The sequence below is a fragment of the Epinephelus fuscoguttatus genome, linkage group LG3 (genome assembly GCF_011397635.1).
Source record: "Epinephelus fuscoguttatus linkage group LG3, E.fuscoguttatus.final_Chr_v1".
Taxonomy (NCBI): Eukaryota; Metazoa; Chordata; class Actinopteri; order Perciformes; family Serranidae; genus Epinephelus; species Epinephelus fuscoguttatus.
In genome coordinates this window covers 20997849-21012416 of record NC_064754.1, presented here as the reverse complement: position 1 = coordinate 21012416, position 14568 = coordinate 20997849, and the positions used below count along the sequence as shown (strand labels likewise).

The window sequence follows — 14568 nt, the reverse complement described above, 5'->3', positions numbered from 1 at the left end:
AATTACGATTTTCTAAGAATTTACTCTTAGAGTTAAGATTAGATCCTCGTAAAGAAAAAAGTTATTCACAGAGCATCTTTGCCCTCAAAAGATCTTTTAAGGTGAAGAACTGTTGGGAGTAGGGAAGAGGACTTAAAGAGTTTCTGAAGGAGAAGAGAAAATGGCAGACAGACTAAGAGGTCACAATGAATGAGAGTGAAATAATGAAATGCTACACATTAGATCCTGTAGTCTGTTTTGTAAGAGATATGCACACATTTCCTACCTTACGTTACAACGCCAGATATTAATGTGATCACAACACCAAGATATTTGGCAACTGGAAAAATGCAACAGCGATGACAGCCCTCCATCAGCAGAATGATCACGCGAACAACGCCAACACTTTCACAGTCTGATATTATGACACAGTTAATTTAATTTCCACTGGGTGTTCACACCTTGCAGGCCCACAAAAGGATGTCTGTGACAACCAATCATATCTGTTAAAAGAAGGGATCATACCTAGCAACTGGGTCAACCATGCCTCTTCACTAAGGTAAAAGTTGCTCTGAGAACTTTCCTAAATCACTCCTAAGCCAGGACTCCTTACTAATTTTCTTAGGCTAAGTTAGGAGCTCTCTGAGGGTACCCACAGAATATTTGTGAACGCAGCCCCTGACCAGTATGAGTCCCACACTGCAAGACTCACTTTCTATAAAATGTGAAACATGCTAACCAGGCACTCCTCAGATTGATCTAAGAGATCCACATTCCCATAAAAATGTCCTCAGAAAAACAAATACAAATTCCTCTTCATTGACCTTTTTTATTGCCGTACTATATATACACCGATCAGCCAAAACATTAAAGCCACTGGTGGGTTAAGTGAGCAACATTGATCATCTTGTTACAGTGCAATGTTCTGCTGGGAAACCTTGGGTCCTGGCATTCATGTGGATGCTACTTGACATGCTCCACCCACCCGAACACCGTTGCAGACAAAATAAACCCCCTCATGGCAACGGCACTTATTGATGGCAGTGGCCCCCCAGCAGGACAATCCACCATGCCACATCACAAAAACTGCTTAGGCATGACCCGAGGAATGGGACAAAGAGCTCAAGGTGTCAGTCTGACCTCCAAATACCCCAGATGCCACCCTGCTTGAACATTTGAGGGACGTGCTGGTACCCCAGAGGTACCCCCGATCCACGGTGGGTGCTCCAACTAACGAGTTTCGACTAGTGTCATCAGGGTTATGAAGGGTGATGAGTCTTCACCCTGATTAAGAGTCTCTCGTCAAAACACGCTGATTTGTTTTGTTTTGTTTTTTTTTACAGCTATCTACATACAGCCTTACCCAGTGCAGCACTCCCTGTTTTTCCTTATAATCAAAAGGAACTGCAGAGGTGCATTTTATGTAGGAATTTTACTTTGATTTTTATGACCAAACAAATACAAACAGTAAGGAGCTGAAAATGACTTCACCATCTCAATTTAACACTACATTTTCTTCGCACAGGCAGTTTAGAGATATCTGCGCAGTTGTGATTTTGAATAGTCTTGAGATAAAAGCCAGTCCTCTTTTGTCTGAGACGAGACAAAACTGAGTTAAAATGCTGTCAACTCACAGACGAGACCAAGACCAATCTCGAGTACTACAACACTGGTTGCCCGTTTAACTCGTAATAAAACTAAAAACCTTTTTCAAACTTACATGTGATTTTTGTTTGATGTTGCAATTAGTAATGAATATTTAATGTTGCAGGGAGATATGTAAAATGCGAAACAAAGTTTTTATGATGGGATGCTTTTAAGATCTTCAGTGATTACTTTGTCAACTGAAATGTGCAATGAAGCTTTGACATGAAGAAATTCACAGCTCAGTAAAACATTTACATTTGCTGTTTATTTCAAACAAGGTAGTTTGTAAAATCAAAGCATTACTAAACGAAAACAGTTCATTTTTTAACAAAATAAACATCGTAAATCCCAAAACATTTCTCTCGGAAATATCAAAACTTTTCACTGTATTATACAGCATTTATCTTAGAGGTTCACCAAAGAACAGCATTAGTTGAATGCACCTCGGTCCACGTAGGGATAGGCCAGGAAGTCTCCTAGCTTGTTGCCTTGAGCATCGTAATGCAGCATCCGGAAGCACTTGTCACAGAAGAGACACGGGTCACTCGGAGCAAACTGATCGTTGGAAGTAATCCATCTGGAAAAAGTCGGGGATGTCAAACTTGAATTCACAGTCTGAGAACACCAAAGCTGTTAATGCATCGCTGATTTTTACACACCTTCCAATGAAGACGTGGCAGACGGCACACTTCTGGGTGACGACCCTGTGCTTGTGTGTGAGGAGTGGGTACAGCTTCCTGTCCAGGCAGTCCTTCTTATGGGCCAGTCTGTAATATATCAAAGGACAGGAAAAAGGACCAAGTCAATTTCTTAAAAGTTTGAACGATGAGAACACAGATTTGCCCCACATTCACGATATTAAGAGCTGCTTTCAAGCAGACAATAAATCAGCTGGAACATTTACGCATCTATACGTGCTGTAAAACCTTGTGAGTGCAGCGTGTCTGACAACGAAGTGCTTTATTCCAAAATCTTGTATAAATAATACAGAGATTCAGAGAGCATCATGTTGCAGGCACTCTGCCCACAAATCAAACCACTGTGTAAAATTGTTGTAGTCATATAGTTTGTTTAAGTACAGGGTATGATCGCGACATTTTCCATACCAGCATGTGCTTTGAACTCAGAACAAGCACCTAATTCATGATTACAGTTCCAAAGAAATAAAATGACTCCTGTAAGCTGCACTGGTAGTCTATCCTGTTTTTAAACTGAGTGCATACACTTTGGTAACAGAGCGAGTACCTCACAAGATGGTGCCCACATCCCACACGGTGTGACGTACCTTCACATTTTCTATTAAAGCAGTCATGTCATAGGCTGCAGAGTACGACTAAAAGTAAACAACCACTGCCACCCCTCTACATTTCTATATAACTATATAACCTGTCAACATTACTGCCCAGGGTGTACCCCTCAGGAATGATCAGGACCAGCCACAACAAGTGGTCCCTTCCCAGTCACCCCAAGGACAGAAAGGACCAAGACCTGCCTTGACAAAGCACTGCCTCCCCTGTCCCCCAGGACCCCCATGCTACTGAAACAAAACTCACATCCTGGGTCTCCCCCTTACAAATGACTACAACCAGCCATGACAAGCGCTCCCTTCCCAGTCTTCCCAAGGACAGGAAGGACCAGGGCCAACATGCTCTATCCTCCTTCCCTCTGGCTGCAGATATACAAAACTACTCTGCAAGAAATCTCGCTTTGGGAGGAGTCTTGTGCCCTCAGCCATCACTGCTTTAAATAGCCTCAGGTCACTGTTGTTGACTTGTGTCGTGTCGTTGAGATTTTCTTGGTTGTTTACTTCCTGTGTGTCACTTGGTTTGAGTGTTTGAAATGTACAGATTGAAAGCAAATTTCCTCCTCTTCCATACGGCAAAACAATGGATGGTCACTCCAACTTGTAAAATGGGTAGGTTATAGAACGTTTATATAGGATTGCGCATTGATGGCACAGTCCATCTTGGTCAAACGCGTCCCAGACCACCTCGGCAAGTGGTTTAGTGGTCAGATCACAATGCATCTTGGTGGTTCTTTACACTTTCATTAAGCGCTGTCCACTTGTGATCAGATCATACAAGATGCATGTTTATACAGGGTATAAACAGGACCTTAAAAGCGTTCGGCTATGCTTGCAGCTGTAGACAAATATCAACTTGCTAGTGGCACTAGAGGAAAGGTCAAAGGTTCACCAAAGTCATTACAATTCATCCCCTATGGGACATGAATCTTCGCGCTAATCCATCTTGTATATGTAGAGATATTTCTGGATAAGTGAATGATTTGATCTGCTGGTGGCACTGGATTTCAAGTCAGTTGGATGAATCCTCTGGGGACCATGACTGTTTGTACAAGATTTCATGGCAATTCATCCAACAGTTGTTTCGACATTTCAGTCTGAACCAAAAGTGGTTGGCCACCTTACAGCCATGTTGCTAGCAGAACCACATATAAAATAATACAAGATGATGAACAAAATGTGAAACAGAACATTAAATACAATCATAAATATCAAATAGCCACGTATGATGTATAAGAGTTATTTCCTGCTATGGAACAGTAACAAAGAAGATGGATAAAATAACTGAACAGCTGTTTAACAATATAAAGAAAAAACACACAGCACTGACCTGACATCTGTGATGATGACGAGATGTTCGCAGTCTCCCTGGTGACAGTAAAGGTACGGGAAGCCCACTTTCACTTTCAGATCCACGAATCGTGTGTCCTCCATCTTGGCCTGGCTGTAGGATGGGAAGTTGTGGGCCTTTGCCCATTCAATGGTAGTCCTGTATCGTAAAAATGCAGAAAATACATCATAAGATCATACGAGACACTTCTGTTCATTTTTAAATTGCATGTGGCATTAAATTTCCAGTTTCCAGTAGCTTCCATGTTTATTGATTTAAACCTGAGAAGACAGTTTTGTTTTGTGGCAACACCATCACATCCATTTTACGGCAACCATTTCACAGTTCAAGACTTTCGAGTATTTCAGTGTGAATGGAGGTGCAATGTTCTGCCCTAAATACTTTTAACCACTTTCTCTGCTCTAAATAAAAGCATGATTAATTATTTTAATAAACTGGGCAGTAATTCCCATAAACAAACATCTAGTTCCGAACAGGAATCACAAGGAGTCACAAAATACACTCTGAAACCAAGATGTCATTGTTCATGCTGCTATCAGCAGCTAATTGCATAACCTGTGGTGTTATAAACAGCCCCAGAATGATATTTATCTGAATTTTTGTCCAGAGTTCACAGCCTGCCCTACATTACAGTAGAGGCCTGAAGATGGCATTTTGATCAGAGATACCATTTTTTCTTTCCAAATAACAATTCCAGTACCTGAACTAGCATATCAGCTGATGCCAAGTACCAATCTGATACTACTTACACATTTCTGTGTCAATAAGACAAATTAAATGTGTAAAAGGGAATAAAAACTATCATATCTGACATATATATCCATGAATTGTCAGTATGCCCTGGGCACCTGCCTTACAATACCATCCAAGAGTGCAAAGGATAATCTACACATTATTTATTACACTCATGATATTCTACTCATCACTTCTGTTGCTGCCCAAACGGCACAGGTCTACTGACGCAAGGATGGGGTAAATGTCATGTTCCACTGTGCATGGCCTCCGGGATCAGTGCTGTCATGACATATGCTGATGGCTAGGAACAACTTCTTTCAACATGGATAAATGGATAGATGATTATAGAAGACATTCATCGTTGGATTTATTAGTCTTATAAAGGTGCTAAAAAAAAATGCTCCTCCATGTTGTATTACAAAGCTTCTGAAAGGGATACGATTGCACTGAAGTGCTCGTTGGAAAGCTACAACGGTGAGGAAGTCGCTGCCAGTTGAAGCAAATTTCTACTGTTTTTAGAGATATTCTAAAAACAGTAAAGAGAGTACTTTGATGTCCTATATGACATAGACAACCTCGGGTATTAATTCAGTGGTACCAGATCAGTACATAAAGTCATACTCCCAATACCCAATCCATTATTTTAGGTAGTATCAAAGGAAATGGCGTCAGTATCTGAGCAACTCTAATTCTGGTGTGGATTCATTGAACACAGTGTAGGCAGTCAATCCGATCAGAGCTGATCAGATTGATGGATGAGAGGAGCAGCTGTTTGTGAGTTAAAGCAAATTTTTGGACCATGCCTCGTGAATGGTTCAGTTTCACTTTCACTGCGCCTGCCTTTCTGCTGCTCAGTTAGAGCCCTAAGTTCACTCGGCGCTGTGAGACTGTGGCGCTATGAATAACCGAGTGATATACATGTTCCAACAGCGCACCTAATGAATGGTCCCGCTCCTAAAACAGAAAATCAAAACATGGCGGCATATGTTTGAATTATGGCTGCAGTGAATAAATGAATGTGTGGGTGACCCTGTCACGAAATAATCTAAATTCAATCAAAACAACAAAATGTTTTCACAACATTATTATTACATATATTACTATGCTGTTACAAACTGGTTATAATGAAGACATTGAAAATGTTCCACTTAAAACCACAAAAATATGCACATTGCATGATGCACTTAAATGGCAAACTCTGAATGTGAGAAAATTTACAGTATTGTCTTGTACCTTTAATCTCATATTATCAAGTTAAGTAATCTGTCCAGCATTATATCTCTGTTGCTTACACTGAGAAAACAATTGGCCAAAGTGCTGGAATAATTTCACTGTTGATATCAGATCCATTTCAACACTTGTTGTATGTTTGAGCAAGCCCTATTTACCTACTTTGAGATGGACTTATCCAGTCACACCTTACTATTATTGGTCACTTTGGCCACCTTGTGGTTGTAACATTTGCACAATTAATTTAATTATGAATGTGGTTTGTCTCTGTTTTGTGTGTGTGGATTTTTTTTCCTATTGTCTGTACAATGCCATATTTATAACTATATTTCCATTTTCTTATTTATTCTGTCACTCCTCTGTTGTTTCGTAGTTATTGTGATATATGTTGGGAGACCTTCGAAAACGAGATGGCACAGGTTTTATCCCAATAAATTTACTAAGAAACTTGATTAAATGATTTGCTTTCTTCCTCAAATCTTTTTTACTAATTTTACACCAGTATTATGAACAATAAACAGTGACATATCTAAGATGAACGCTTTGCTTTAAATTCTGCACTCATGTGTAGTCTTATCTTTTAAGTCTGGAGTGAGCAGGGATAACTGTTTCACCCTGCTTCCAGTCTTTATGCGCATCTAAGTTAATCACCTCCTGGCTCTGGCTTCTGCTTAAAACACAGACATGAGTGGTATCAATCCCCTCATGTTGGAAAGAAAGTGAACAAATGAAAATGTTAAATGTCAAACTTTTCATTTAAATGATCAGGCAAAAAGGGATTTTGGTCGAACAGAAGTTTTACCTTTGCAGCTGATTACAGCGAGAGGAGATTACCATAACCCATCTTTCAACTACACAGGAGGAAGAACTTACATGCTGATGTCCTGACACTCGGGGTATCGCATGTCGTTATAGAAAACTCCTTCGAAGAAAAAGAAAGCTGACTTGAAATGATCCTGAAACAGAAAACGTAAAAATATCACCTCAAGGTTTCAAGAGATTTTTTCCTAAACTGAGAGGTACAGAATAATTATGTTCAGGTCTTGCTCGTGATTTCAGATGAACTGTACGTGCACTCACTTTGCTGATGAAGTCAGGCGCCATGTCCGGCGTGTTGCTGAACTCTCCGCACACTTGCAATTCACTGACACAGCAGATGGCATCCCTGAGCTCTGCCAAGGTATGGGAGCCCGTCATCAGCAGACTTATGTGGGGTCTGACGTAGCTAAACTAAGGAGGGGATAGAAGGAAACTGTTAGGACCATGGAGAATAACACACTGTCATATCTGGAGGGTTTCTGGCACCCTGAGAAAGGTGAAAGCTCACTCTCTCAAAAACAGCCGGGTAGTAGACGTTGATGGTTAGAATGACTTCTCCTTCAAGAACAATGTTGGCCGCCTCCTCTGGTTTCCTACCAACAGTTAAACGCTCCTGGAAATCACACAGAGAATATATTATATTAAGATTTAAGGAAGGTTACACGTGTCTTGCACCACCTCTGTCAACCAGAACAATATCTATTGTACTCTAACGGACCCACCAGTTCATCCGCGTAGAGGTCGTGTCTATTCTTGTTGATTTTTAGAGAAGCTCTGTAATCTTGTCTCTTTTTTCTTTGTCTGTTAAACACAAATCACAGAACATTTCATATGTTTACATGCTTTTGGTTTGTCCAACACACAATATAAATTGTAACACATGAGGAAGAATCATACACAAGTGTTTTCAGCGTTGGGTCTGGAGGAACAACTTCTGTATCAGGCTGCTGATCCTCAGGGTGGCAACGGAGCGAATCAACACTTGAAAGGTAAACATAAAAACATAGTAATGTAAGTAGTTTGCAAACATGGTAAATACTAACAAAAGGAAGCCTTCAGTAGACTGACAAAATACTGTTTCCTTTGTTACAAAATACTGCAACAGAGAAAGCAATGTGCAAAATACAGTGTGCGTGCACCCAACTGTACGTTCATTCATTCGTTTCCCGTAACCACTTATCCTGTTATGGGTCGCAGGGTGGCTGGAGCCTATCCCAGCTGACATTGGGTGAGAGGCGCGGTACACCCTGGACAGATCACAGGGCTGACACATACAACCATTCACACTCACATTCACACCTACGGCCAATTTAGAGTCACCAATTAACCTGCATGTCTTTGGACTGTGGGAGGAAGCCGGAGTACCCAGAAAAAACCCCCCGCTGACATGGGGAGAACCACCATGCCGCCTACGATTATATGGTCATACTATAAATCACAGTAACACACTATTAGAGACATAGAAGTTGTAGTTTTTAGTGCCCAACTTTGTTGCTTACATACCTGCCATCCTCCATCCATCCGTATTAAATCAATATCTTGATATGAGACCAGATATCGTCTTAGATATTGTAGCATCGTAAGTGTTGTCTTTTCTTTGTTTTAAAGGCTCCACTACAGTAGAGTGATGTAATTTTCTGATCTTACCGGACTATTTAAGCTGTTCTTTTATTTGTCTTTACCCTCTTAGTCATTGAATCTACATCTCTGATGATTATTCATCAATAATCTCATTGTATAAATATTACAATCGCAATAATGAGGTATTTGGTCAATCATCATCTTAATGTTAATATTAATACAAAACGCACGTGGCCTTACTTTATTACAGATGATTCGATGGAGACAACTGAAATTTGAAATAAAAAGGTCACGAGACACATGCTGTCTTCCTCATTAGAGGAGGAGGGAAACAGCTTAACATCACAACTCCTGTGCAAAAACGCTGCCATACCAAAACATCTGCAGTATACACTTGGTGCTGCATAATATGCAAAAAAAAAAAAAAAAAAAAAAAAAAAAAAATCTGAATCTTATTGATACTACCATTGCTATATGTGTGGGGATTTTAGTGGGAATGGTAATTTTTGCATTTCATTTTCACTGATAATATATGGCAATGGCAGTAGTTAGCATTGTCGCCTCACAGCAGGAGGGTTCCTGGTTCATTTGGATGTTACTCCGGGTACTCCGGCTTCCACCCACAGTCCAAACACATGCAGGTTAGGTTAACTGGTGACTTGCCCGTAGGTTTGAATGTCAGCATGAATAGTTGTCTGCCTCTGTCTGTCTGTGTCAGCCCCGCAACAGTCAGCTGGGATAGGCTCCAGCTCCAGAAGCCCCTCCATGACCCCAACAGGATGAGTGGTTACAGAAAATGAATAAATGATAAATATATAAAACCGATGGTGCCGTGATTTTTGATGGAGTCTGTCCCAACCAAGCAATGCTGTATAAACACTGTGCAATGACTGTATACTTTTTCCATGTGCACATAAATCACCCGTTTCATTTTCATGACCACTTGCAAGTGCTGTAGCTGTTATGTACAGTATGCTTATGTTTGCTTATCATTGGTGACCAGCGTTTGTTTATTTACACATATTTAGCACTGGTAGAAAGAAACTAGGCTAAGTACATTTACTCAAGTGTTATATTTGAGTACAATTTTAAGGCACTTACACTAAGTATTTTCATTTTCTGCTACTTTATACCTATACTCAACTACAGCTTAGAGGTAAATATTGTACTATTTACTCCTTCAACAGAGTATTTCAACCCTGAGTACTTCTTCAACACTGATACTTAGCCGTTAGCTAACTAAGCTAACCGTTACAGTGTAACGTTGGTGTGACGACCGTTACCTGCAGATGGACTTGAGGTCAGCCATGGTCTCCGCACTGATACCCATCTCTTTAGCAAAGTTAGCAATGAACGTGTCCTCGTCCTCCTGCTGGTAGGAGAAGTTACTCGGCTTCAGTCTCTTCAGCCACTCGTCTCTAAAAGAGCCGATATGAAACACTTTACTGTTAACATCAGCGTGTTCATAATCTGGGATGTTTGTGTTGGGGTCTGTCGAAGGTTTGGACGAAGCCGCCATGTTTTCCTGAATGACTACGTAAGGGCGTGGAGAATCATGGGTAATGTAGTTTTTACGACGAACGGCTACACGGCGTTGTGGGAGTTTCAAAATAAAAACTTTTCAGTACCACAAGACAAGTTACGCATAAATATCTCCAGTTTTTTTTTTCAATACAATAAAATAAACAAAAAGTAAATAAAATAAAATAAAAAAATAAAATAAAAAAATAAATGATACATTTATTTAATAATACATACATGAACAACAAAACATACATGTAACAAAATACTTAAATAAATAAAAACATTTTAAAAACGTGTGGTAAAATATAGCTAAATAAAGTATGCACATTGAAACTTAACATTTACATCTGACTACAGGTGCAAAGGCACGTACAAAAATATACACAACCATACACAAATAAAACTGAATATAAGCAGGATAACTGTGCTCAGGGGAGACTTCTCCACTCACTCAAGAAAGAGCCGCATGCAATTACGATTAAAATATTTTGATATACAGTGGGGTCTAAAAGAGACCAGTTCTCAAGATACATCTATTTTGAATTTGTTTTGAATGTAACACTGTTTTTTTTATCTTTAAAAATGATAATATCATCTTAACAAATTCAGTGAAAAGTTGAATCTTTGAAAAATGAATTTTAGAATATCTTTTTATAGTTTTTAGTTTTTGGTATGCCCCCCTTTTGCCTAAATGAAAGCATGCTCTCGAGCTGGCATGGACTCCACAAGTTTGAGTAAAACCTGATGACCCATTTTATCCCAGCCTAATTCGGCAATGTTCCAAAGAGCTTCTTGTGATCTCACAGAGTGCTTGGCTTTCTAATCTTCAAGTGGCTGAGGTCTGGTGACTGTGGAGGAGAGTCCATGACAGTCAGGACTACTTGATCTTCTTTGGTATTCATGGTTAATTGAATGTGCTTGTGCTTTCTAATCTTCTGACCACTCAAAGCGCTTTAATTTTACATGCCACATACACACACATTCTTACAGTAGTGGCTGAAGCTATCATACAGGCTCCATCTGCTACTCAAGTTAACCAACCACTCTATACCACTCTGTGCTCTTTGGGGTTCAGTATCTTGCCCAAGGATACTTTGACATGTGGACTAAAGGGACTGGCAACTGAATTGCAGATCTTCCAATTAGTAGTCGACCCTATCTACTCCTGAGCCACAACCAGTCAAGCAGGCTAGTTCTTGCAAAGTGTTTTAGACTAGAGATTCATCACTGCCCCCTAAGAAACCTTAAGTCTAGGATTTGACGCTGACAAAGCCTCTCTTTGCTTTAAATAATAATTTGACTTTTAACATTTTCACTTAGTTCTGATGCCATGTGTCCCACTATCTAGTAAGCACTAATCTGCTGAAAACTTGAATGAGTCTCAGATGAGTTGATCAAATCCACCTTAGTGTCGTCTGAACACATGCTTCACTGGAAGGGATACAACACAAGGAACACTAACCTTTTGTTCAAATTAGTTAAGTTGGTCAGTGCCACAAATTTGCTTAACCGTGATAGCAGACCTAGACAGGTGTCAGGAATCAAGGTACTGATTAAACTGCATCATTAGGTGTGCCTCATAAAAAGCCACTGTAAAATGTGCAGTTTGGTCACAGTGCCACAGAAGTTGCAAGTTTTGAGGGCTCGGCCATCGGCATGTTGACTTCAGGATACTGAATGCTCATTTAGTGACCATAAACTGTCTCCAATGTCCTTTCCATTATTTTGGCAGTACATGCAACCAGCCTCACAACTGCAGACCATGTTACCACACCAGCTCAGGACCTCCACATCCAGTGTCTTCACCTGCAAGATTGCCTGAGACCAGCCACCTGAACAGCTGGTGTAATAACTGGTCTGCACAACCAAAGAATTTCTGCATAAACTATCAGAAACTGTATCAGGGAAGCTCATCTGCATGCTCATCGCCCTTACCAGGGTCCTGACCAGACAGATGATAGATAGATAGATAGATAGATAGATAGATAGATAGATAGATAGATAGATAGATAGATAGATAGATGGGTACAGGGGTGCTACCTACAGGGGCAGCAGTAGCTCAGTCCATAGGGACTTTGTTTTGGAACAGAAGCGTCACCAGCTCAGGTCCCTGACTGTACCAGGGGGTGAACTGGTGGCTGGAGAGGTGCCACCAAGCCTGCAACTGTCCAGGGCACCCGCCCATGGGCTGCCTCCCGACCCAACATCCCCACACCCAATGCATGCATAGGTCCTGTTTTTGCATGTGTGTGTTTATTAGGCCTGTGTGTATATGACAACAGAGCAAAGCAAGAAATATTTCCCCAGGGATTAACAAGGTATATCTTCATCTTCTTCTTCTTCTTCTTCTACAATCTGCTCCCTTTTGGTCCCTTCATTTCCCCACACCTGCCATTTTCCATTTCCCTCCTGTCCCCATATCCTCACCTGTTTCCCATCTTGAATCACCTGTACTTCCTTCCCAACTCACACATCTGTTCCCACTTCCCTCACTGCCCAAGCCAGTATTTAAATCTGCCATTATCACTTGCTCAGATCATCTGCCTGCTTGTTATCTCATCTGCCTGTAAACCTGTTTAGCACTATTAAAACTATCTTAACTGAATCTGCCTGCCTTGAGTCTTGAGCCCTGCCTGACATTACAAATGGACTAATAAAAACTTCACTATGACAAGAGGAAAGGAAATGTACGGAAAGAGTTGGGGTCTTCTTTACTTTTAAAAAAGAAATTCATATCACAAAATGGGAAACCTACCCAAACACAGACAGTCACAATCTCACTGCTCTGCACAAGAAGTTAAATACAGCCCCACATGTTTAATGATGTGTCTGTGACCAGTGTGGTTGAGAGGGGATCCCTTTGTCTGAAACTGTGTAAAAACATGAGTCAAATGACAAAATGACTGATTGCAGTGATATTGGCTGACCACAGGAATTCATTTTTCATGTTTGACCAGTCATGAACTGCTCTAGGTGCTTGTTTAAACTCTCTAAAAATGATGCTCATTCACGTCTTCATTTCCTTTCTATGATGTACGTGTTAAAAAAAAGAAAAGAAAAAAGGCCTTAAAAGGCTTCTAATAGTGGAGTGGCAGAGTGCCGTGCAGCAGCGGAAACAAAATAATCCACCAGAATTAAGTAGTTATGCAGGGACATCACATGCAGGCAGATAACCCGAAAGGGTAACCAAACCTACGTAAAGCATTCCTTGTTCTGTCAGAGTGGAGTCAAACCACTATTTATTGAGGATTGAGCTGGAGGGATTTGTCCCTGGCGTACAAATGATAATTTGTGATGGTGATTCCTTTCCCTTCACTGCCTCCTCTCTCCCTTGTCTCTGACAATGGTGTAAAGTAAGTATGGTTTTGAGGAACTTGAATTTCCATTATATACTACTTTATTCCTACTTCTCTACACGTCAGAAGGAAATACTGTACTTTTACTCCAGTACATTTACCTGACACTAAAATCACTTCAGTAGGTACTCATCAGATGAAGATCTTTCATACAAAAAAATAAGATTATAAAATACAGTTCATTCATGGCTTGTATGTTAGCGCACCTGACCATATTGCTTACCTGTGACTGCATGTTTTAACATTTTATAAAAGTAATATGTTTACATTCTGTTGCTGCTCTGCATATCTGTATGTAATGCTTGGCTGGGTGTTGGTACTTCATGTTGCATGTCTGTTTGAACTATATTGTTTGCTGTTATTGCTTTATTGTATTGTACCGATGTTCTGCTGTTGCTTGTTGCTTTGCATGGCTTCTGTTCTATCTTGAGAATTTGTGTTTGCTGCAATTAATGCTGTCTTAATGTCTTTAAGCTGTCTTTGTCCTGTGAATTTGATCCTTGTATTGGTTTCAAAACATCTTGCCAAAGGACTGCAGTTGAAAATTAGCTAGCTGAATAACACTGGCACATTTACAGAAATGTTAATTAATGTGCATTGTCCTTATGATTAAAATGAATTAAATGAAACTAAACTAGTGGTTTCAATCCTTTTTTTGGTTTGTAACCCCCTAGAAGACAGTTGTCTAGTTTGGCCCCTTTGTTACATTTCAGATTAGTTGTTAGGGGTTACTCCAAAGTAAGCTTTGATTTCCCCTCTAAACGTTTTCAGTGGTTTAATTACAGTCAATTTTTTCACGAAAAAGGGGAGGGCAAAGAAGTCTGAAAAATGAATTCAAATTTCAAATTTGTGCAGCAGAATTGTTTTTTTTTTTTTTCTTGTTTGTTTTTTGTCATTAATCAACTCATCGAGTGTCATCGTGTGACCCATCGGTGTGACGCCAAAGGGGGCCCGACCTCTGCTGACTGGGTTACACCTGACACACCAAATAAAAGAAAACATATCTCAAAGCCCCTTGCACACTTTTTTTTAGATTGAGGAAA

At 40.2% G+C, this 14568-nt stretch overlaps 1 protein-coding gene across 1 annotated transcript; it reads right to left on the bottom strand.

The window, feature by feature from the left end:
- Positions 1–1872: 1872 nt before the first annotated feature.
- snapc3 (small nuclear RNA activating complex, polypeptide 3) lies at positions 1873–10176 on the bottom strand. Its single transcript, XM_049571761.1, has 9 exons — positions 9929–10176; positions 7962–8045; positions 7787–7865; positions 7573–7677; positions 7326–7475; positions 7119–7201; positions 4260–4418; positions 2286–2393; positions 1873–2203 (listed from the first exon to the last, which is right to left on the bottom strand). The coding sequence occupies exons 1-9, from the start codon at positions 10162–10164 to the stop codon at positions 2056–2058; spliced, it is 1152 nt and encodes a 383-aa protein (XP_049427718.1). The 5' UTR covers positions 10165–10176; the 3' UTR covers positions 1873–2055.
- Between the last annotated feature and the right edge of the window lie 4392 nt (positions 10177–14568).